Source organism: Triticum urartu, chromosome 3A, assembly GCF_056163025.1.
Source record: "Triticum urartu cultivar PI428250 chromosome 3A, HENAU_Tu73, whole genome shotgun sequence".
NCBI lineage: Eukaryota > Viridiplantae > Streptophyta > Magnoliopsida > Poales > Poaceae > Triticum > Triticum urartu.
Window position 1 is genome coordinate 641,363,122 of NC_141875.1, and position 22,179 is coordinate 641,385,300.

The 22,179-nt window shown below is 51.3% G+C and overlaps 2 protein-coding genes across 2 annotated transcripts; one reads left to right on the forward strand and one right to left on the reverse strand.

Moving 5' to 3' along the window:
- The first annotated feature begins 20 nt into the window (after positions 1-20).
- On the forward strand, positions 21-4,263 carry LOC125545708 (signal peptide peptidase-like 3). Its single transcript, XM_087513766.1, has 14 exons — positions 21-1,340; positions 1,413-1,568; positions 1,656-1,767; positions 1,856-1,975; positions 2,091-2,215; positions 2,327-2,527; positions 2,604-2,638; positions 2,743-2,899; positions 2,994-3,047; positions 3,133-3,225; positions 3,346-3,485; positions 3,578-3,648; positions 3,748-3,828; positions 3,925-4,263. Exons 1-14 carry the CDS (start codon positions 1,041-1,043, stop codon positions 3,987-3,989), a joined length of 1,710 nt encoding a protein of 569 aa, XP_087369892.1. The 5' UTR covers positions 21-1,040; the 3' UTR covers positions 3,990-4,263.
- Positions 4,226-7,023, reverse strand: LOC125545707 (Subtilase family protein). Its single transcript, XM_048709738.2, has one exon. The coding sequence runs from the start codon at positions 6,974-6,976 to the stop codon at positions 4,421-4,423; it is 2,556 nt and encodes an 851-aa protein (XP_048565695.2). The 5' UTR covers positions 6,977-7,023; the 3' UTR covers positions 4,226-4,420.
- Positions 7,024-22,179: the final 15,156 nt, after the last annotated feature.

Below are 22,179 nucleotides of genomic sequence, written 5' to 3' on the forward strand. Positions count from 1 at the left end.
AACAAGTACTATACCATTATTTGAAATTCCTGCTAGTATTGAGAATATTAAGCAAGTCGGTGGTCACAAAATAGAACCATGAAAAATTTAAAGTAAAGTGGATGTGAAATGACAACCAAAGACAGGATTACCTATTAATAGGGAATAGATCATTTTCACAAAAATGATCACAAAGGAACTCTCAAGTTTGTCAAATGGGTGGACATACAAACATTGTGCCTATGATGACCAAACCTACAAACATATAGTCGAACCACATCACAGTTTATTGAAAATGGCTAATAAGTTCAATGGGATAAATTTGAAAAATTACAAAATACAACCACACAAATATTTTTGATAAGGGATTGCTCTCAGAATCTTCATCAGAAGAGAACAAGAATCTAGTGTAGTAAAAGGATTATGAACTCATTTGCATTGAGGATACATTTGCAAAAAAAAAAATCTCACGTAATCTCCTAATTATCCCAAAATATCATTGGCCTATACTTGTACTACTAGATGTAGTATGATGTTTAATATCATATTTCCCGAACATGATATTCAATAATTTTGAATGTATGGATCAACCCAACCGCCCATCAGCTCAGCTCTGCCTGAGCCGCCACCTCCATCGTGTCGTTGGATCCCTGGCCATTCCCCTAAACCTCCCTACACCAAATATTCCGGTGGCTGCAGGCCCGCACCCTCCACCCGAACCAGTTAAACATAGCGTCGCTCCTCCATCGGCGACGTTGTGCCTGACACGGTCATGGACCGGCCTCACCGGTGGAACACCGTGGCCGGCTGCGTCACCCCCAACTCGGGCGGCACACGTGTGAGGAATCGACCGATGCAAAAAAGATGTTTAGGAAATCCGAAAATGTTGACACTAGAGCAAAGTAAGCAACACGCCAATATATACAAAATTAACGCGGGAACATCGGGCTCGGACCAACGGCAGCCACCCCCGGCCGGTACCAGAGCAAGTAGCTTGGCAATTGGCATGCATGCGTGCCCCCTGGAAATAGCACACGGCGAGCGCAAGGCACGGCGCATGCATGCCCGCCCGCCCGCCCGCGCACACACACGACGCGCCCGCGCAGGCCCGCTATCGCCAGGGACGAACGACGTACGTGCGTGCGACGGCGTCTCCGGTCCTACGCGCGCCGGTCAACCCAGCCATGGCTGTCGCCTCCCCTCGCCGCGGCCGCGGCCGCGGCGGCGCCGTCGCTCTCCTCCTCCTCCTCCTCCTCCTCCTCCCCGTCCTCCTCCTGGCGCCGGGCGCGGCAGGCTTCAACACCGAGTTCGAGGAGGACAAATCGCCCAAGCTCCCCCGCTGCAACAACCCCTTCCAGAAGGTGCCCGCCGATCGATCGGTTGTACTATCAATCATCCATCCCGGCGAGTTCACTAATCACATTTACGCGCAGGTGAAAGTGGTGTACTGGGTGGACGGCGAGCAGATGAGCGCCCTGATCGGGATGACGGCGAGGTTCGGCGGGATGGTGCCGGACACGGCGTCCGCCGCCGAGAGGCTCCCCGCCGTGATTCCCAGCTCCAAGACCGGCTGCCAGAAGTCCCCGCAGGCAATTAAACCACTCTCCCCGCCAGCGCGCGCGCGCACAGCACACACGCACGCACATCTGTTCTGAGCTGCATTTCCTTCGCTGCAGCTGGCTGGCAACATCGCCGTGACGGAGCGCGGCGAGTGCACGTACCTCGAGAAGGCGAACGCGGCCGCGTCCAGCGGCGCCAAGGCGCTGATCATGGCCAACGACATCGACGGTCAGCCATCTGCTTCGATCATTATCCATTACATTATCAGTGCGTGCGAGCGGAGCTGACGAGCAGAGCTCTTTGGGCTGGCTGGCAGATGTGGGGAAGATGGTGTGCAGCAAGAACGACACGGCGCTCGACTTCAAGATCCCGGTCGTGATCGTGTCGCGGTCCAATGGGCTCAAGATCTTCGAGGCCATGGACGGCGCGAAGAAGGGTGAGCACACCTGAATCGTAAATCAGTTTGTCGCCATATATACTACTACTCGTATACTAGTACATGTGATTTGCGGCGACCGATTATGTGCGGGCTCAGCTTGGTTGATTTGCAGTGGAGATGCAGCTCTACTCGCCCAACAAGGCGGCCTTCGACGGCGCCATCCCTTTCCTCTGGCTAATGGCCGTCAGCACCACCGCCTGCGCCGCCGTCTGGACCGCCGTCGTCGTCGGCGAGGAGGCAAGAAATTAAAACAAAAAGATCGTTTCGTTTCAACAGATTTCATGCATGGCGGCAGTATCATCATTCATATGGATGAAACGGCTGGACCGACCGACCGCGTGTGTGCAGGAGAAGAAGGCTCCTTCGGGGGACGGCGAAGGAGACCAGGAGGCTCCCAAAACCGAGGAGCCTGAGATCGTGGAGCTGCAGGCCGAGACGGCGTTCGTGTTCGTCATCGTGTCCTCCTGCGTCCTGCTCTTCCTCTTCTTCTTCAACTCCATCTGGTCCGCGTGGTTGATGGTCGGCCTCTTCTGCCTCGGCGGTCTCCAGGTAATCACATGGTCGATCCATTGTGGCTTGTTTCATCTCTTTTCTGACGGCCTGCCCCTGTGCATTTCACATTCAGGGCTTGCACTTCCTTGCGTCGACACTCATTGTCAGGTATAGATCTCAAATTCATCTGAATTCTTGGATCATTATCTTCCATCTTCTATATTTTTTCTGAGGGACATCGTCTGGCGTCTTAATTTGATGTGGGTGGGCAGAGCATGCAAGAAGTGCGGCGACACGAAAATAAAGCTCCCGGCGGTCGGGAACGTGACGGCGGTGACGCTCGTCGTGCTGCCGATAGCGCTGTTCATCGTCATCATGTGGGCGACGCACCAGAGCTCGCCGTTCGCCTGGGTTGGTCAGAACCTCATGGTACGTCGTCAAAGAAAATTTGTCAAATTCCAGCGTTTGCTTTCATTTGATTTCCATGTGTTTTACTTGATGCTTGATTCTTTTTTTTTCCTAGGGCATCGGCATGATGATCCTCGTATTGCAGATAGTGCAAATGCCGAACATAAAAGTAAGAAGACCACCATCGCCATCGCCATGGACATTCATTGTAGCTACTCTGGCTAAGCAATTGGAGTGATCTTGCACATTTTTAGGTTGCGTCGGCGCTTCTGATCAGCGCGTTTCTCTACGACATATTCTGGGTGTTCATCTCGCCCTTGATATTCAAGAAGAGCGTCATGATCACGGTAGGTTTTCTCTCACAGTAGCAAACTGGACAAAACCCCTGTATAACCCCTGCAGTGATCCGATTCCGATCACAACGCGATCAGTAAGTGCTTACGACGCGTGTGCGACATGTGATGTAGGTTGCCAAGGGCACGGACGACGGGCCGAGCCTGCCGATGGTCCTGAAGATGCCCAAGGAGTTCGACGTGTGGAACGGCTACGACATGATCGGCTTCGGGGACATCCTCTTCCCTGGGCTCCTCGTCGCCTTCAGCTTCAGGTAAGAAGCACGGGGCCTGAATCCCCACCTTCCTTCCTCTGTTGGACACAACACAACATAATTACCGGCTGCTGCTGGGCTGCATGATGCAGATATGACAGAGCACACGGCAAGGGTGTGGCCAACGGTTATTTCCCCTACGTCATGATCGGCTACGCGTTTGGTATGCCCAATTTCCTGAACCTCGTGACAACAACCTAGTGCCATCAACATTAGGAAGCTGTTGCTAACTGATATAACTACCCCAAAATTGACGATGTAGGCCTGTCATTCACGTATGTTGGCCTGTACCTGATGAAGAGCGGCCAGCCGGCCCTGCTCTACCTCGTCCCCTGTACGCTAGGTACCATTGCCAACCAGCCCAGTCCGGCCATGGCGCCAACATGCAGAATCTCGAGCTCATATGGGTTGATCTTGTGGTCTGAAATTGGTCTTGCAGGAACCATCGTTGGGCTGGGCGCGCAGCGAGGGGAGCTCAGCCAGCTCTGGAACGCCAAGGCATAGGAGAGCGTCACCGTGGATGGAACACTCCGTAGTACGTGGTTGACACCCAGCCTTGGCTCCGGGCGTACGGTGGCCTCGAGAGCTACAGATCCTCTCAAGTTAATCCGGCAAAAGAAAGATGAAACATCTGTACTGTAATTTCGTAGCGATTGTTAGTGTGTCCATATGTTAATTGTAGGGTGCAGGTTAATTACCCATGTATTTATACGATGTTATAGTATACTATACTATACTAGTAGCTGTTAGTAATACTGTTGTATAAGACGAGATGGCACGCAACTCTGTCCAATCTTCCCTAAGAACAAGCTCTTGATCCAAATCATAGCCACTAGTAGTAGTAAGTAGATTACGTAGTCTCTACATGCCGGAGATCGTGTCAACTTGGCTCCATCCATCCATCAAGCTTCTCATGGCGAGCTTGCATTGCATGCCTACTGCACTGGCGCTTGCAGTGTCACCACGATCGGGCTCACCACGGCGTGCCTGCCGTCGCCCCACGTCAGCGCCCCGCTCCTCACCAGGGAGCTGCCGGGCTCCATCCTCGCCCGCGCCGCGGCCTCCACGTGCACCGTGAAGCTCAGCTTCTGCCCGTCGCGCCGGAACGCCAGCCGGTCGGGCCGCACCGTGACATTGCACCCCTCCGGCGACCTCACGGTCGCGCGGTAGGCCGACCTGCCGCCGCCCACGTTGGTCACCGTCCGGATGAAGTGGGTCCTCATCTTCGCCCTCGCGCCGTCCGCCACGAACGTGACGGAGAGGGACGGGTAGTTGAGGTTGCCGGCGTGCCCGGCGCGGCGCGCGCCCCGGCAGTCGGCCTGCCGCCGCGTGATCGCCCGGATGTTCTGCCCCGTGTAGTTGAGGTTGCAGAGGAAGCTGACGTAGTCCGCCGGCGCGATGTCGTAGACGAGGCCCGGGTCCATGGCGCGCATCGGGTCCACGTGCCCCGCGCCGAAGTCGAACACGTCCGCCACCTTGCCGGTGGACTCGTCGAGCATCGTGCCGTTACTGTTGTCCCTGGTGTAGGCCGTGGTCATGAGCGCCGACTTGATGGCCGCGGGGCTCCACGTCGGGTGCGCCGCCTTCAGCAGCGCCGCCAGGCCGGAGACGTGCGGGCAGGCCATGGACGTGCCGGAGAGGATGTTGAACTCCGTGCGCCGGCCGTCCGAGGGGATGCCTGCCGGGCCGACGCCGCTGGGCCACGCGGCGAGGATGTTCAGGCCGGGGGCTATCAGGTCCGGCTTGAGTGTCTCTGGAGATTGGGGGTTCGGGCCGCGCGCCGAGAACGCCGCCACCACCGGCGCTGGGTGCACGCCGAGGTGGGTGCCTTCGAACAGGATGGTGCCCGTGGCCGGCTTCTGCGGGGTGGACGACGCGATGTACTTACGGAGCTTCTCACCGGCGGCTGCACCGACGGCGGTGGCTGGCAGGACGTGGCAGTCGGCCACCAGGCCCTCCCCGTCGAACGCCCCGTTGGCGAGCACCATCCCGGCGGCGCCCGCGCGGTGAACCACGTCGCCCTTGGCGGCGCGCGAGTTCACGCCGCGGTCGCACACCACGATCTTCCCGCGCACGGCCGCCTGGTCCAGCGACCCGTCGAGGCACGTCGACGCCGAGTAACTGGTTGCCCCCGCGTACACCAGCTCGTACATTTTGCCGGACTGGAGCACCGGCCCGCCGTACACGCTCACCCCGTCGAGCACTTGGCCGTTGCCGAGGCGCACGTTGGCCGGGAAGGCGCGGTCCATGGACCCGGCGCCTACGGTGGTCATCCAGGGCGCCACATTGGTCACCGAGAGCCCACCTGGGCCGCCATTGCCGGCCGAAGCAGACACAACGATGCCAGCCTCTGTCGCGCCGAACGCCCCAATCGCGATGGCGTCGAGATAGTACGGCACCACGGCACCGCCGACGCTGAGAGAAACAACGTCGACGCCGTCAGCGACGGCGGCGTCGAAGGCCGCGAGGATGTCGGAGTCGAAGCAGCCGCCCGCCCAGCACACCTTGTACGCGGCGAGGCGCGCCTTGGGCGCCATCCCGGAGGCGACGCCGCGGGCGTAGCCGAGGGTGGACGCCGGGAACACGTAGCGGCCCGCGGCGATGGAGGCCGTGTGGGTGCCGTGGCCGTCGTTGTCGAGCGGCGACCTGACCTCGGCGGTCTCGTTCATCCGGCCGGAGGTGGCCTCGTAGCCCGCGGAGAAGAAGCGCGCCCCGACGAGCTTGCGGTTGCAGGAGCCGGGCGGGAAGCCGGGCCCGGACGCGCACGCCCCGCGCCACCTGGGCGGGACCGGGCCGAGGCCGCGGTCGCGGAAGCTGCGGTGCGCGGGCGAGATGCCGGTGTCGATGACGGCGATGACGAGGTCGGAGCCGAAGTCGGAGTCGGCGAGGATGGCCGAGGGCGGGGAGGAGAGCATCCCGAGGAACCGCGGCGAGCGCGTGGTGTCCAGGCGGCGGACGCGCTCCGGCAGCACGGCCGCCACCCCGCGGGCGCCGGCCAGCGCCGCCGCGGCCGACGGCGACATCCGCGCGGAGAACCCGTGGAGCGCCGACGAGTAGGTGTGGATCAGCGGGCCGCCCTCGGGCCACCCCCCGCCGCCCCCGGACGCCGCCAGCACCGCCGACTCGTACCAGTGCGCGTGGGTCGGGAAAGCCGACGGCTTCGCGTCGGCGTCCACCTGCACGATGTACGTCCTCTCGCCTCCCGCGTCCCCGCCGGAGGCGCCCACCGCGGCGACGAGGAGGAGCGGGAGCAGCAGATGGCGCGGCATTGCGCAATGGCGGATCGGGGGCGAGATTGGGGAGCAGGGAGTGGAGTGGAGTGGAGCGGCGGAGGGGAAAGCCGCGCAGCGCCTGCCTTTGCTCGGGTAAAGGTCAAGGAGACAGCGTGGTGGTGGTGGTGGTGCCGTGGCGTACGATGGAGCAGAGCAGAGAGGCGGTGTGGCTCTGGCTCGCCGGGCCGGACCGGACCGGACCGGACTGAAGTCAGTCATCTTGCAGAGGGGTGCGGTGGGTTTGGATGGATTTGGCGGGCCGACCCCGCCGTGTGGGTGGGTCAGCACTCGTTTGGACTCTTGATCGGCTGTTGGTTAGCCCCGTTGTTTGTATGTACGTGCCCCCACTCGAAGAAAAAGCTTGTTTGTACGTCCAGACGTGTGTTGTTTTTGCCTGTCACGGGTTGAAACATGCAAGTTTGTACTCCAAGAGTAGGCACGCTTTGGTAACTGCTGCATTGGTAGTAGTACCTTGACAGAGTAATTATCTCCTTTTTTACAAACCTAAGCATGAAAAGTGTTGCAGTTGAAATCGCCAAAGACATGCATATAATTTTTTTTATGTCACAAAAATAACGGCATCACCATGTCAACCTCAAACCCAACACTTCCCCCATACAAAAATAACGGCATCGCCACTTTATCTCCTTCGGTCATAAGCAACATGTAAAAAACTTATGTGTGACAATTTAAAATTTTAACCACAAGTTCAAGCGGTCGGTTGTTGGCACCATGCAGGGTTTCAATTTTCTTCCCATGGTGTTTCAATTTTTTTATAATTCAAAGATCATTTCTAATAAACTATGCATTGTTTCAATTATCGCGCATGAATGTTTGGATTTATGAATTAAGTTCATGTAACAAAATCAAATGGACAACAACAAAATTTGGTAGCATCAGATTGGGAACACACACATACACAAAACTAACCGTGCATGCCACACTAAACACTAAAACCCTAAAATCTTAGTAGTGGTGTGCCGGGGGGGGGGGGGGGGGGGGGGGGTACGAGCACTACTAGTGACACAAGTAGCAATGTTTGGCCATCGTGACACGCTACTAACATAAAAAAAAGTACAAATTCCTCCAAAATGGCTTAGCAACCTTGTATACATCCAAAAAAATGGATATGTCACTATGAATGGTGTACATTACATGCATATGACTTTTTCATGTGACAAAAAATAACAGCAGTACCATATCATTCCCTTGCATGGTTTCAATATCTAACCACTTGAACGTGTGGTTAATTTTTCAGAGTGTCAAAATTGTAGCCTTGCATGGTTTCAATATCTAACCACTTGAACGTGTGGTTAAATTTTCAGAGTGTCAAACATAATTACACTATGTATTGAAACCATGAATAAATTATTGAAACCATGAACGTGTGGCCACTTGAACTAGATATTGAAACCATGCAAGGTTACAATTTCTTCTGACAATGTTTCAATTATTTTATAATTCAAAAAACATTTCTAAATAAACTATGTATTGTTTTTATTTATCACACACGAATGTTTGTATTTATGAATTAAGTTCGTGAAAGAAAGGCAAAAGGACAACAGTTTTTTGTACATCAGACTAGGAACACACACACAAGAAAAAAGAGCCCATTGCTTCCAAAGTGTTTTTTGATGAATATCTTCAATGGTCATTTTGCAGTCCGATGCCACATAGCGCTGTTGTAAGTTCAAAACATCGGCCAAAGTGAGTGCTTCTCATCATGCTAGCGTTAAATACTACCATTGACACCCTGAGATAAACATACTTATTTGCTCATACTTGACAGAAAACAACTCTCTCTCCTCCAAGGATGATTGAGACCGTGTTCTTTAAAGGTTTGCAGACGTTAAGATTGGCGCACATGATAATAATTTCTTGAGAAATCTTGCGATGGTGCTTGATGACTCACAAGTATAGGGGGTCGCAATAGTCTTCAGAGGGTAGTATTTCATCCAGATTTATTGATTTGACACAAAGGGGGACAAAGAATATTTATAAGCCATAGTAGCTGAGTTGTCAATGCAACCACACCTGAGAGATAACTTTTTTGATAGCAATTTATTAATAGCACGCTAATATGATAATAGTGATAACAGTAGTGATAAAAGTAACAGTAATGGCAACAATAGTAACAAGTTTGCATAACAGTAGCAATAGTAACTTTAGTAAAGGCAATCGAAGAAAAGCATAGGCATGGAGTAGTGATGGATATTCAGATGAAATTCAATACGTAACTGTCACAACCTAGCGCGATACACAATAACGCCAATTCGTCAATCATATGTAGACATGTATTCTGTATATAGTTATACGTGCTTGCGATAAGAACTTGCATAGCAGCTTTTGTCCTACCCTCCCGTAGCAGCTGGGGCCTAATGGAAACTAAGTATAATTAAGACGCTCATTTCAATAGAGAACCGGAACAAAGCATTAACACATAGTGAATACATGAACTCCTCAAGTTAAAGTCACCCCCCCAATTGATATCACAATCGTTGTCACCTTTGGGGTCTATGCTTCAGAACAATAACATGTGCATACAATTTGCAGGTAAGATCAAGAACACAAAATATATTCATGAAAACATAAAACTCTTAGATCTGAAATCATGGCACTCGGGCGCTACTGACAAGCATTACACATAACAAAGTCACAACAACATCATTTTTAGAACATACTGAATACTAGGGATCAAGCTCTTATAAATTGACATGATTACATATGAAATTTCATCCAATCCCATCTAACTCATGTATGCTTACAAGGGGATTACTCACATATGATTGTGAGCATCATGAAATTGTTGATGAAGAAGGGTTGACGATGATGACGACATGTCCCTCTCCCCAGAGCCACGAACGGACTCCAGATTAGGACTCCCGACGAAGAACAAAAGGTGGCGATGGTTCCATATCATAAAACACAATGAAATTTTCTCTCCGAAGATGTGAATTTATAGCGCCAGAATTATGTTGAAACGATGTCCACGGGCCCCACAAGCCCAGGTGGCGGCTCCCTGAAAGGATCGATATGGTTGACTAGAGGGGGGGGTGAATAGGCAACTACCAATTTTTAGCTTTTCTTTACCAAATTAAACTTTGCATCAAAGTAGGTTGTCTAGATGTGCAACTAGGTGAACAAACTATATGATGCAACAACAACAAGCACACAAGCAAGCAAGGGAACAAACACTAAAGAGCTTGCACAAGTAAAGGTAAGAGATAACCAAGAGTCGATCCGGTGAAGACGAGGATGTGTTACCGAAATTCCTTCCTTTTGAGGGGAAGTACGTCTCCGTTGGAGCGGTGTGGAGGCACAATGCTCCCCAAGAAGCCACTAGGGCCACCGTATTCTCCTCACGCCCTCACACAATGCGAGATGCCGTGATTCCACTATTGGTGCCCTTGAAGGCGGCGACCGAACCTTTACAAGCAAGGTTGGGGCAAACTCCACAACTTAATCGGAGGCTCCCAACAAGACCACGAAGCTTCACCACAATGGAATATGGCTCCGAGGTGACCTCAACCGTCTAGGGTGCTCACACACCCAAGAGTAACAAGATCCGCTAAGGATGAGTGGGGGAATCAAAAATCTCACGGTGGAAGTGTAGATCGGGACCTTCTCAACCACTCCCGAACAAATCAACAAGTTTGGTTGGCTAGGGAGTGAGATCGGGCAAAAATGGAGCTTGGAGCAATAATGGGGCTTTAATGGTGGAAGAGGTAGGTCAAAGGGGGGAAGAAGCCACCCTTTTATAGTGGGGGGAACAATCCACCCGTTACCCCCCACTCAGCCCCGCAGAGAGCGGTACTACCGCGGGGGCAGGGCGGTACTACCGCTCCTAAGCGGCACTACCGCTCCCCCTCAGCGGTACTGCCGCGCTAGAAGAGAAGGGGCTGGGGCTGGGACCCAGAGCGGTACTACCGCGGAGGCAGGGCGGTACTACCGCTCACAAGCAGTACTACCGCCACTACTACCGCAGCTAGTACCGTAAAACCCGACACGAGAAAATGCGCACTCGAGTCGAGGCGGTAGGAACACGGAGCCACAACGGTACTGCGGCTGAGGCCAACCAGCGGCACTACCGTTCCGAGGAGCGGTACTACCGCTTACTGAGCTTTAGCCGTACTACCGCTATACTGCAGCTAGTGCCGTAAAACCCGACACGAGAAAATGCGCACTCGAGTCGAGGCGGTAGGAGCACGGAGCCGCAACGGTACTGCAGCTGAGGCCATAAAGCGGTACTACCGCTCCGAGGAGCGGTACTGCCGCTTAGTGAGCCTCAGCAGTACTACCGCTGGGTCCAGGAAAAGACACAAAGGGGAGAAAAGAGAAGCTCCAGAGAGATGGAAAGAAACGGTGGGTGTGAGAAGAACGTGTACGTGTTGATTCCACCCAAACCATACCGAAGCAGATCCCCTCTTGATAGTACGGTGACTACTACGAAACTTAGTCCACCAACAAAGTCACGAAGGAAGCTACACCGTCTTGAGTAGAGCGCGGAGGGGAAATAATCGTTTCGTGCCGAAGGATGAATATCTGAAAGAACTCAAAGCACCCGATTAGTCCGCAAATGCATTGTCATCAATCACCAAAACACCGTAGGGATAAATATGCCCTTACAATCTCCTCCTTTTTGGTGGATTGATGACCACACGGGATTTGCACAGAAAAGAGTAATGACATAGAATGCAAGAGAACCCACACCTCTAACAAATAGACAGGCTCCCCCTAGATGTTGTGCACACTAGATAAGTGCTTTGGACTACACGGCACACATACTAGGATCACGGCTCCCCCTATATTTTAGAGACCAACAACCTAAGCAAGATGTATGAGAACAACATATATGATAGGAAGAGCATGCAAGCTATAAGATACCGAGTGCATAACACATAGATAAGATAACAAAGGTAGCATATGTCTTACACCATATGTCTGGAACTTAGGTCTCACAAGCACAAAACCAAACAAAACCAACAACGAGAAAGCAAACGAACGACACAAAGACACACTCGCAAACACAAATCCCTAAACTCTCTCCCCCTTTGGCATCGAGACACCAAAAGGGTAGAGAGGGACACTACGACTCCAGGTGATGGGCGAGGAAGGTCCTGAACATCACATCTCTGCATCTTCATCGTGGGTTGAAAAGTGCTCGGCATCGGAGTCGGTCCAGTGACAGTTCTGATGAATCCAGTCCTCCTCTTCAGTGATCTGTCCCTCAGACCCACTGACAACCGTGGCTCCCAACTGACGCATGATCTCCTTGTGGTGCGTCCTGGCATTCTTCTCCGCCACATGAGTCATGTACTGACCATGGGACTCCATGCAGAAGAGCTTCTTCATCTTACGCTTGAGCTTCTGGGCCCAAGATGGTTCTGCACTGGAGTGGCTAACATCCTCATCGGGGGCATCAGGAGCAGCCTCATCCTCAGTTCCCATGGCAGCAGCAGCAGCAGACGGGCCCCCCGTGGTAGCAGTAGCAGAAGGACCACCTGTGTGAGGCACTGACCAGTTGTCCTTCTTCCTAAGGCGCTTGATCTCATGTGACACCAACTCTCCAGTTTCTAGCAGCACTCTGGGATAGGTCTGTGCCCAGGCCCTCTCAATGAGCCTCATGATGAAGGGACCATAGATAGGACACTTGCGCTCAGACACGGCAGATACAAGTTCAGGCCACATGACATGAGAGATATCCAGGCTCTCTCCAGTGTTTGCTTCCTTCTCATGCTGACAGAAAAGGAGCATGTCCACGAGGTAGGAGTGAACCTGATCTAGATTCCCAATGCGAGGGAAGAGAGTCTCACGGAATATGCGATGAAGAATGTCCAGATACGGACACAGCTCGTAGGTCTTCTTCTCAGTGACAGGGTGAACCTTCACAGTGCAGTAGGGCCAAAGGGCTTGCTTGTGGGTGGAAGTAACATGGCGGTGAGGACGGAAACCGACAGGAGTCTCAAGCCCGTTATCCACCACATCAAGTAACTCCATGAACGCCCCCCACTTGACAGAAAGCCGCTTGCCATTGGTCATCCAAGTCAGAGTCCTGTCGCTATCTGTTCCAAGATGGACGGTGGCATAGAATTGAGCCAACAAATCCGCATCGAAATCCTTGTTGAACTGCATGATCCTGAGAATGTTCAGCTGAGTGCACATCTGAAAGGCTTCTCCAAAGTACTCTGGATCCTTCTCCATAGCATCGGTGTCAATGGAGCGAACATCAACATAGAGATTCTTCTTGGCCTTGATCACATCAAAGTAGATGGAAAACTGAAAACGGTTCCAGAACGGACGGTTGACCAAAGTGGGTTCTTGGTCCACCATATAGGGGTTGCGGCGACGCTTCTCCCAAAACTCCTTGCTGGTCATCTCAGTCACAGCCTTCCCTTTTGGCTTGTTGGTGGCTCGCTTCGATTGCTGAGGAGGTGGAGGAACAGTTGCAGAAGCACTTGCTGGAGGCGGTTGGGTGCTCGAGGAACCACCGGCAGGCTCTGAGGTCCGGTAGCGCTTGGAGGTGGCACGCCCGGGGTTGATACGGCGACCTTGCTGCTCGGAAATGTCATCACCTGGAGCCAAACACAAAAGGAGGCAAAACAACCAGAAGAAACGAGCATAAGCCAACAAACACAACAAAAGATCAAGGGAAGCTAGGAGAATGATGGAAATTGGCATGCAGCGGTAGTACCGTGACCAGCCCGCGGTAGTACCGCCCCAAAGGGAGCGGTAGTACCGCCCTAGGCCAAGCGGTAGTACCGCTCCAAAGGGAGCGGTAGTACGGCTTGAGGCGAATACACGGCAGTTTCAAAGCGCGAGGCGGTGAAACAGTGGTTTCCTACTACCGTGGACAGATCCGGCACTACCGGCCTACCAAATTCAAAAATATTCCCACCAAACATCAATCTAGGTGATCTAGTTGCCTTCTCCAACCAACTCAAGCCTAGATTTAGCCAAAAATCTAGAGATGCAACCACCATTGCCCCTAAGCACAAGATCTAAAAGCAAGACCAAAAGAGAGAAGGAACGTGGGCAATACCGGCATCCATGGCAAGAGGACGAGGTGGGGATTGACTCCACCGAAGGAAATGGAGAGGAACGCCCCGGAGGAGGAGATCCACCGGAGCCCTTCCGCGGCGGAACGGTGCTGGAGAGAGGGAGAGGCACGAGGGGGCGAGCGAATGGGTATGGGGGAGAGAAACCTCCCCCTGCCCCGATAAAAACCCCTGGCCCCGCCCCGCAGCGGTAGTACCGCGCTGGGGAGCGGTAGTACCGCTCATAAGCGGTAGTTCCGCACTGGTGTGGCGGTAGTACCGCTTAGCACGGTAGTACCTTCCATCACCAGCAGTAGTATCGCTTATCAGTGGTAGTACCGCTCGCCAGCAGCGGCAGTACCGCCCAGCACACCGGGCAGCTAGACTACATGGCTTAGCTCAAAAAAAAATAGAAAACCCGCGACGAAAAGCAAAAGAACACACCAGCAAGAGGCCAAGAGAGGGCGGTGGCCGAAGCCACCTATGTTTGAGTCAAGAGATATGGCGCTGCGAAGATTTTAACCTTGGGCCCATGATCAAAACTCGTCTTTTGAGCACACGTGCCATCAACAATGGCTAAAGTGAAAGACTTGATCAATTTATGCATAATGGGGGGGAGGGAGAGTTCATTGAGAGAACAACACTCCCCCTATGTCCATGCCTACACCTAAACTAGACAACAAATTGAGCGTGGTAGGGTGTGCACGGGTTCAAGAAACATTGCTCGAATCAATGATATTTAGCTCATGCCTTAACTCGCGAAATCTTGCTTCATCCAAGGGCTTCGTGAAAATATCTACAAGGTTGTCATGAGTGTTGACATAGTTGAGCTCGATCTCTCCTCGCCTAATGTGATCCCGGATGAAGTGATACCGAATCTCAATATGCTTCGTCTTGAAGTGTTGCACCGGGTTGAGAGAAATCTTGATGGCACTTTCATTGTCACACCAAAGAGGCACTTTGTCACAAGTGACACCGTAATCCTTTAAAGTTTGCCTCATCCATAAGAGTTGTGCACAACAACTACCGGCCGCAACATATTCCACTTCGGTGGACGAGAGAGACACACAACTTTGCTTTTTGGAAGACCAACTTACCAACGAGCAACCAAGGAATTGGCATCCTCCGGAAGTGGACTTCCTATCCACTTTGTCTCCCGCCCAATCGGAATCCGAGTACCCTACAAGCTTGAAGTTTGATCCTCTTGGGTACCATAAGCCAAAGTTTGGGGTATGAGCCAAATATCGAAAGATTCGTTTGACGGCCACATAGTGACTTTCCTTAGGTGCGGCTTGAAACCGTGCACAAATTCCCACACTCAACATGATGTCCGGTCTAGATGCACAAAGGTAAAGCAAGGATCCAATCATGGAACGGTATACCTTTTGATCCACCACTTTACCATTGGGATCTAGATCAAGTTGACCCTTGGTGGGCATTGGGGTGGAAGCCGGCTTGACGTCACTTAGCTTGAATCTCTTGAGCATGTCTTGAGTGTATTTGGATTGATTGATGAAGGTTCCTTCTCTTCTTTGCTTTACTTCAAACCCTAGAAAGAACTTCAACTCCCCCATGGAGGACATCTCGAATTTTGAGGTCATGAGAGCGGCAAATTCCTCATTGAAAGCTTTGTTAGGAGAACCAAAGATAATATCATCAACATATAATTGGCACACAAACAACTCCCCTTTGACCTTCTTAGTAAAAAGAGTGGGGTCGATTATCCCAACTTCAAACCCACGGTCTTGTAACAACTCGGTAAGGTGGTCATACCACGCACGTGGGGCTTGTTTAAGGCCATAGAGTGCCTTATCGAGTTGATACACATGATCGGGAAAGTAGGGATCCTCGAACCCGGGGGTTGCTTGACGTACACCAATTCACTAATGGGACCATTAAGAAAAGCACTCTTCACATCCATTTGATGTAGCTTAAAGTTATGATGAGAAGCATATGCAATCAACATGCGAATGGATTCAAGACGAGCAACGGGAGCAAAGGTTTCACCGTAGTCGATACCCTCGACTTGGGAGTAGCCTTGTGCTACCAAACGAGCCTTGTTGCGAATGATAATTCCATGGGCATCTTGATTGTTCTTGAATATTCACTTGGTTCCAATGACATTGTGGTTCCCCGTTGGCCTTGGCACCAATCTCCACATTTTGTTGCGCTCGAAGTTGTTGAGTTCTTCATGCATGGCATTGAGCCAATTCGGATCTTCGAGCGCCTCATAGACCTTGTGAGGTTCCACACAAGAGACAAACGCGTGATGCTCACAATAATTTGCTAATTGTCTACGAGTGCTTACCCCCTTTCTTAAGCTTCCAAGCACGTTCGTCATGAGATGATCCTTGGTGGAGAGCTTGGAAGCAACTTTGGCGGCACGACGCTCTAATTCCTCCTCGTTGGTGAGTTGAGGAGCGGTTACTTGATCATCTTGAGCGTCGTCATGAACTTGTTCTTGGTCTTGAACTTGCTCGGGTGAGAGAACTTGACCTTGGGCATCACTTGGTGTGTCAACACCGTCTTGAGTATGATCTTGCCCTAGGTCTTGTTCATGAGGTTGAGGGCCTTCGTTTTGTTCTTCGGAAGCGTGTGGGCCTTGGGTTGGTGATGGCTCCACTTGAGTGGAGCATTGTCCTTCTCCTTCGGCCACAAGGGGTTCCTCAATGGGTAGGATGAAACCAACACCCATTCTTCTTATGGCTTGAGGAGGAATTTCATCACCTACATCACAAGTGCCACTTTGCTCCACTTGGGAGCCGTTATTCTCATCAAACTCCACATTACACGTCTCCTCAATGAGTCCCGTGGATTTATTGAGGACACGGTAAGCATGAGAGTTTGTAGCATAACCAACAAATATGCCCTCATAAGCTCTAGCCTCAAATTTAGACAACCGAACACCTTTCTTGAGAATGAAACACTTACACCCGAATACCCGAAAGTACTTGAGGTTGGGCTTGTTACCGGTGAGTATCTCATAAGGAGTCTTGTTCAAGCCCTTGCGGAGGTAGAGCCGATTTGATGCATGACACGAGGTGTTGATGGCTTCGGCCCAAAAGTTGTACGGAGACTTGAACTCCGCCATCATGGTCCTTGCCGCATCCATCAACGTCCGGTTCTTCCTCTCCGCAACATCATTTTGTTGAGGGGTGTATGGTGCGGAATATTGATGCTTGATTCCCTCATCACTAAGAAATTCATCCAAGGTGTAGTTCTTGAACTCGGTGCCGTTGTCACTTCTAATTGTCAAGATCTTTGCATTGTGTTGACGTTGTGCTTCATTGGCAAAGTCAATGACGGTTTGTTGGGTCTCGCTCTTCCTCTTGAAGAAATACACCCACGTGTACCTTGAGTAGTCATCCACAATCACCAAGCAATACTTTCTACCTCCAAGACTATCGAAGGATGGAGGCCCAAAGAGATCCATGTGAAGGAGCTCCAAAGGCCTCTTTGAATAAATGATAGTCGTGGGAGGGTGAGCCTTCTCGTGTAGCTTTCCTTCGATACAGGCACTGCAAGCACGATCTTTAGCAAAACTAACATTCGTTAGTCCACGGACATGGTCCCCCTTAAGGAGACTTTGCAAAGATCTCATATTGACATGGGCTAAACGGCGATGCCAAAGCCATCCCACATCAACTTTAGCCATTAGGCATGTCGCGGTCTTAGTGGGTTGCTCCGAAAAGTTAATCACATATAGACCGTTCTCGACATGCCCAACAAAGGCTACTTTAAGAGTCTTGCTCCACAAGAGGGCCACGGTATCGATATCAAAGAAAGTGGCAAAGCCCATGATTGCAAGTTGACGAACGGAAAGTAAATTGTATGCAAGAGACTCAACAAGCATGACCTTCTCGATCGTGAGATCATGAGAGATGACCACCTTGCCAAGTCCCAATACCTTAGAAGATGAGGCGTCACCCCACTCGACATTGGTGGGCATAGATGGAACCTTGTGCACATCGACCACCAAGTCCTTGCTTCCGGTCATATGATTTGTAGCTCCGCTATCGAGCAACCATGATCCACCACCGGAAGCAAACACCTACAAGAGATCAATGCTTGGTTTTAGGTACCCATTTTGTAATGGGTCCTTTGATGTTAGTAACAAGGGTCTTAGGGACCCAAATAGACCATTCAATGTGCTCATGAATAGAACCAACAAATTTGGCATAAACATGCCCATCACTAGCACGGCACAACACATAAGAAGGATTAAAGTCGCCGGCTTTGTTGGGTGAGGTGACATTGCCCTTCTTGACTTCGTTCTTCTTCTTCTCCTCGGGGACACTTTCTCCCGCCCTCACAAAGGTTTGCATGAGTGGAGGAGGACGTTTGGTCTTGTCATTCTTCTTCTTGTTTTTGGAGTCGGGGACGTACCCAACCCCTTCCTTCACCACACCTCCCTTTTGGTTGATCAAGAGATCATTGAGGTTCTTCTTGCCTTGTATGCACGTCGCAAGGACTCTCTCAAGTTGCTCCTTCAACTTAGCATTTTCCTCAATAAGATGTATATGCTCACAACACGGGTTAGTAGCATTTGCATTATCAATTAAAACCATATGAGGAAAAGTTGCTTTCTCCTTAGTTAGCTTCACTTGGAGTTGATCATGAGACTCCTTGAGACTAGCGTGAATACCCTTCAAGGCCTTGTGGGCCTTGTCAAGTATATCAAACTCCTCTTTGAGTCTAGCAAGATCAACTCCGAGTTTGGCCTTCTCGGAATTTAGCACATGAGAGACAACGAGGCCATGATCATAATCTTTCTCTAACTTAGCATGATCAACGTTGTATGACTCCTCAAGAGCCAAACGAAGACCACGCTCTTCCTCAAGAGCATTTGAAAGATCCGAAATCTCATCGGCATAGTCACGACTATGCCCTTCCATCTTTGAGATGGTGTCTTCGTGAGCCTCGATCATGTCATTTGCCTCACCAAGTTGTTCCAAGAGAGCAACAAAGTGCTTCTTGGATTTTCCCTTGAGTTTGCCCATAAAGGCCTCAAACTCGTTAGCCTCCACATTAGCTCCCTCAACTTCATTAATGCTCTCCGATGGGGAAGGATGATTAATGATGGTAGTTTTGATGTTGGAGGTTACCTTGTTGGTGGCTTTCGCCATGAGGCACTTGGCGTTGATGCTCTCGTTAGGTGAGTCGAAGAGAGACACTCGTGACGTTGTGGCAATGGCGACGGAGGCCATGGAAACCGACTCATCATCGTCATCATCCTCATTGTACTCTTCTTGCACAACCAAGGCCTTGGGAGGAGTCTTCTTGGTGAAGTTGTTCTTGTTGTGGAACGACTTGGCCTTGTCCTTTCGGATGAGTTTGCCACCATTGTCTTCCCTCTTCTCATACAGGCATTCCGCAACAAAATGACTCACGTTGCCACAATTGTAACAAGTCCTTACACGTTGCTTGCCCCTCGTGCCACTCGAGGTGTTTTTGCTAAAGTTGTTCCTCGAGTTTTTCTTGCTCCAAAATTGCCTTGAAGCAAGTGCCATGTGTTCATGATATGCATACTTTGTATCTTCGGGGTTGCTCTCCTCCTCTTCCTCTTCTTCTTCCACGATGAGCTTGGCCTTCAAAGCAAGGTTAGGCTTCTTTCCCCGTTGAGAACGGAGCACCGCATTGTCGGCGGTCTTGTCCAAAATGTTCATGGCCACAAACTCATCCAACACCTCGCTTGAGGTCAAAGTGTGGAAGTCCGGTCTTTGGCAGATGACGGAGGACATGGCCTTGTGGTAGGGCATCATTGCCTTGAGGAATTTGCGCTTGATCCAATTGTCATCCGTGTCCTTGCTCCCGTGATCTCGTAGTGAGACCGCGAGTTTGGTGACTCTCCGATAAAGCTCACGAGGTTCTTCATCTTCCTTCATTGCAAATTCATCGGCCTCATCTTGTACCACTTCATAGTTGGAGCGTTGAATGCTTGCGCTTCCCCGGTAGAGATACACGACACAATGCCATGCATCTTTGGCCAAGGCGAAGGGACGAAGATGAGGTAGGTCTTCGGGTGGAATTGCATCTTGAATGATGAAGAGAGCATTCTCATTGAATTGATTGTCCGCGGCTTCTCGAGGAGTGAAGTTGCTTGGATCATGTGGGTAGAAACCTTCTTCAATGATTCTCCAAAGGTTAGTGTTCACATGATTTAAATGACGTTTAAAGCGGTAAACCCAAGAATCAAAATCCTCATTTTTCACAATCTTAGGAGGAGGGCCGGCATGATTCAAATGAGTAGAAGGAACTGGTCCACCATACACAAGTGGTGGTTCCACATGGGCAAAGATGCCGGTGCCATTCTTGCCACTAGAAGAAGGAGCCTTTTCACTACTAGCTTCCCCCTTGTCGGGGATAGCATCCGACACCTTGTTGGTGGGATCCCCCACTTTCAACGGTGCGGTGGATAGTTTAAGCCCCTCAAGAAATTTAGTAAACATGTTTTCAACTTCGGTCGTCATGGAGGTTTTCAATGTCTCCAAGGCTACATTGAACTCCTCACGAGAGACCGAAGTTCCCCCATCGCCCGTAGACGAGATAGGATTCACAACGGAGTGTTCCTCCGCTCCGTCTACGGTATCAACCATACTCTTTGGACGGTAAAGTCCTTAATAAAGAGACGAGGCTCTGATACCAATTGAAAGGATCGATATGGTTGACTAGAGGGGGGGTGAATAGGCAACTACCAATTTTTAGTTTTTCTTTACCAAATTAAACTTTGCATCAAAGTAGGTTGTCTAGATGTGCAACTAGGTGAACAAACTATATGATGCAACAACAACAAGCACACAAGCAAGCAAGGGAACAAACACTAAAGAGCTTGCACAAGTAAAGGTAAGAGATAACCAAGAGTCGATCCGGTGAAGACGAGGATGTGTTATCGAAGTTCCTTCCTTTTGAGGGGAAGTACGTCTCCGTTGGAGCGGTGTGGAGGCACAATGCTCCCCAAGAAGCCACTAGGGCCACCGTATTCTCCTCACGCCCTCACACAATGCGAGATGCCGTGATTCCACTATTGGTGCCCTTGAAGGCGGCGACCGAACCTTTACAAGCAAGGTTGGGGCAAACTCCACAACTTAATCGGAGGCTCCCAACAAGACCACGAAGCTTCACCACAATGGAATATGGCTCCGAGGTGACCTCAACCGTCTAGGGTGCTCACACACCCAAGAGTAACAAGATCCGCTAAGGATGAGTGGGGGAATCAAAAATCTCACGGTGGAAGTGTAGATCGGGACCTTCTCAACCACTCCCGAACAAATCAACAAGTTTGGTTGGCTAGGGAGTGAGATCGGGCAAAAATGGAGCTTGGAGCAATAATGGGGCTTTAATGGTGGAAGAGGTAGGTCAAAGGGGGGAAGAAGCCACCCTTTTATAGTGGGGGGAACAATCCACCCGTTACCCCCCACTCAGCCCCGCAGAGAGCGGTACTACCGCGGGGGCAGGGCGGTACTACCGCTCCTAAGCGGCACTACCGCTCCCCCTCAGCGGTACTGCCGCGCTAGAAGAGAAGGGGCTGGGGCTGGGACCCAGAGCGGTACTACCGCGGAGGCAGGGCGGTACTACCGCTCACAAGCAGTACTACCGCCACTACTACCGCAGCTAGTACCGTAAAACCCGACACGAGAAAATGCGCACTCGAGTCGAGGCGGTAGGAACACGGAGCCACAATGGTACTGCGGCTGAGGCCAACCAGCGGTACTACCGCTCCGAGGAGCGGTACTACCGCTTACTGAGCTTCAGCCGTACTACCGCTATACTGCAGCTAGTGTCGTAAAACCCGACACGAGAAAATGCGCACTCGAGTCGAGGCGGTAGGAGCACGGAGCCGCAGCGGTACTGCAGCTGAGGCCATAAAGCGGTACTACCGCTCCGAGGAGCGGTACTGCCGCTTAGTGAGCCTCAGCGGTACTACCGCTGTGGCCCGCGGTACTACCGCTGGGTCCAGGAAAAGACACATAGGGGAGAAAAGAGAAGCTCCAGAGAGACGGAAAGAAACGGTGGGTGTGAGAAGAACGTGTACGTGTTGATTCCACCCAAACCATACCGAAGCAGATCCCCTCTTGATAGTACGGTGACTACTACGAAACTTAGTCCACCAACAAAGTCACGAAGGAAGCTACACCGTCTTGAGTAGAGCGCCGAGGGGAAATAATCGTTTCGTGCCGAAGGATGAATATCTGAAAGAACTCAAAGCACCCGATTAGTCCGCAAATGCATTGTCATCAATCACCAAAACACCGTAGGGATAAATATGCCCTTACACTCCCCACCTGTAGCTCTTTGCTCCAGTAATTTTTATTCATTTCAAAATAATTCTCCGTAGTTCTGCTGAAAACAACGCCAGTCCGGGTTAGTTTCACTCATATTGTGCAAATT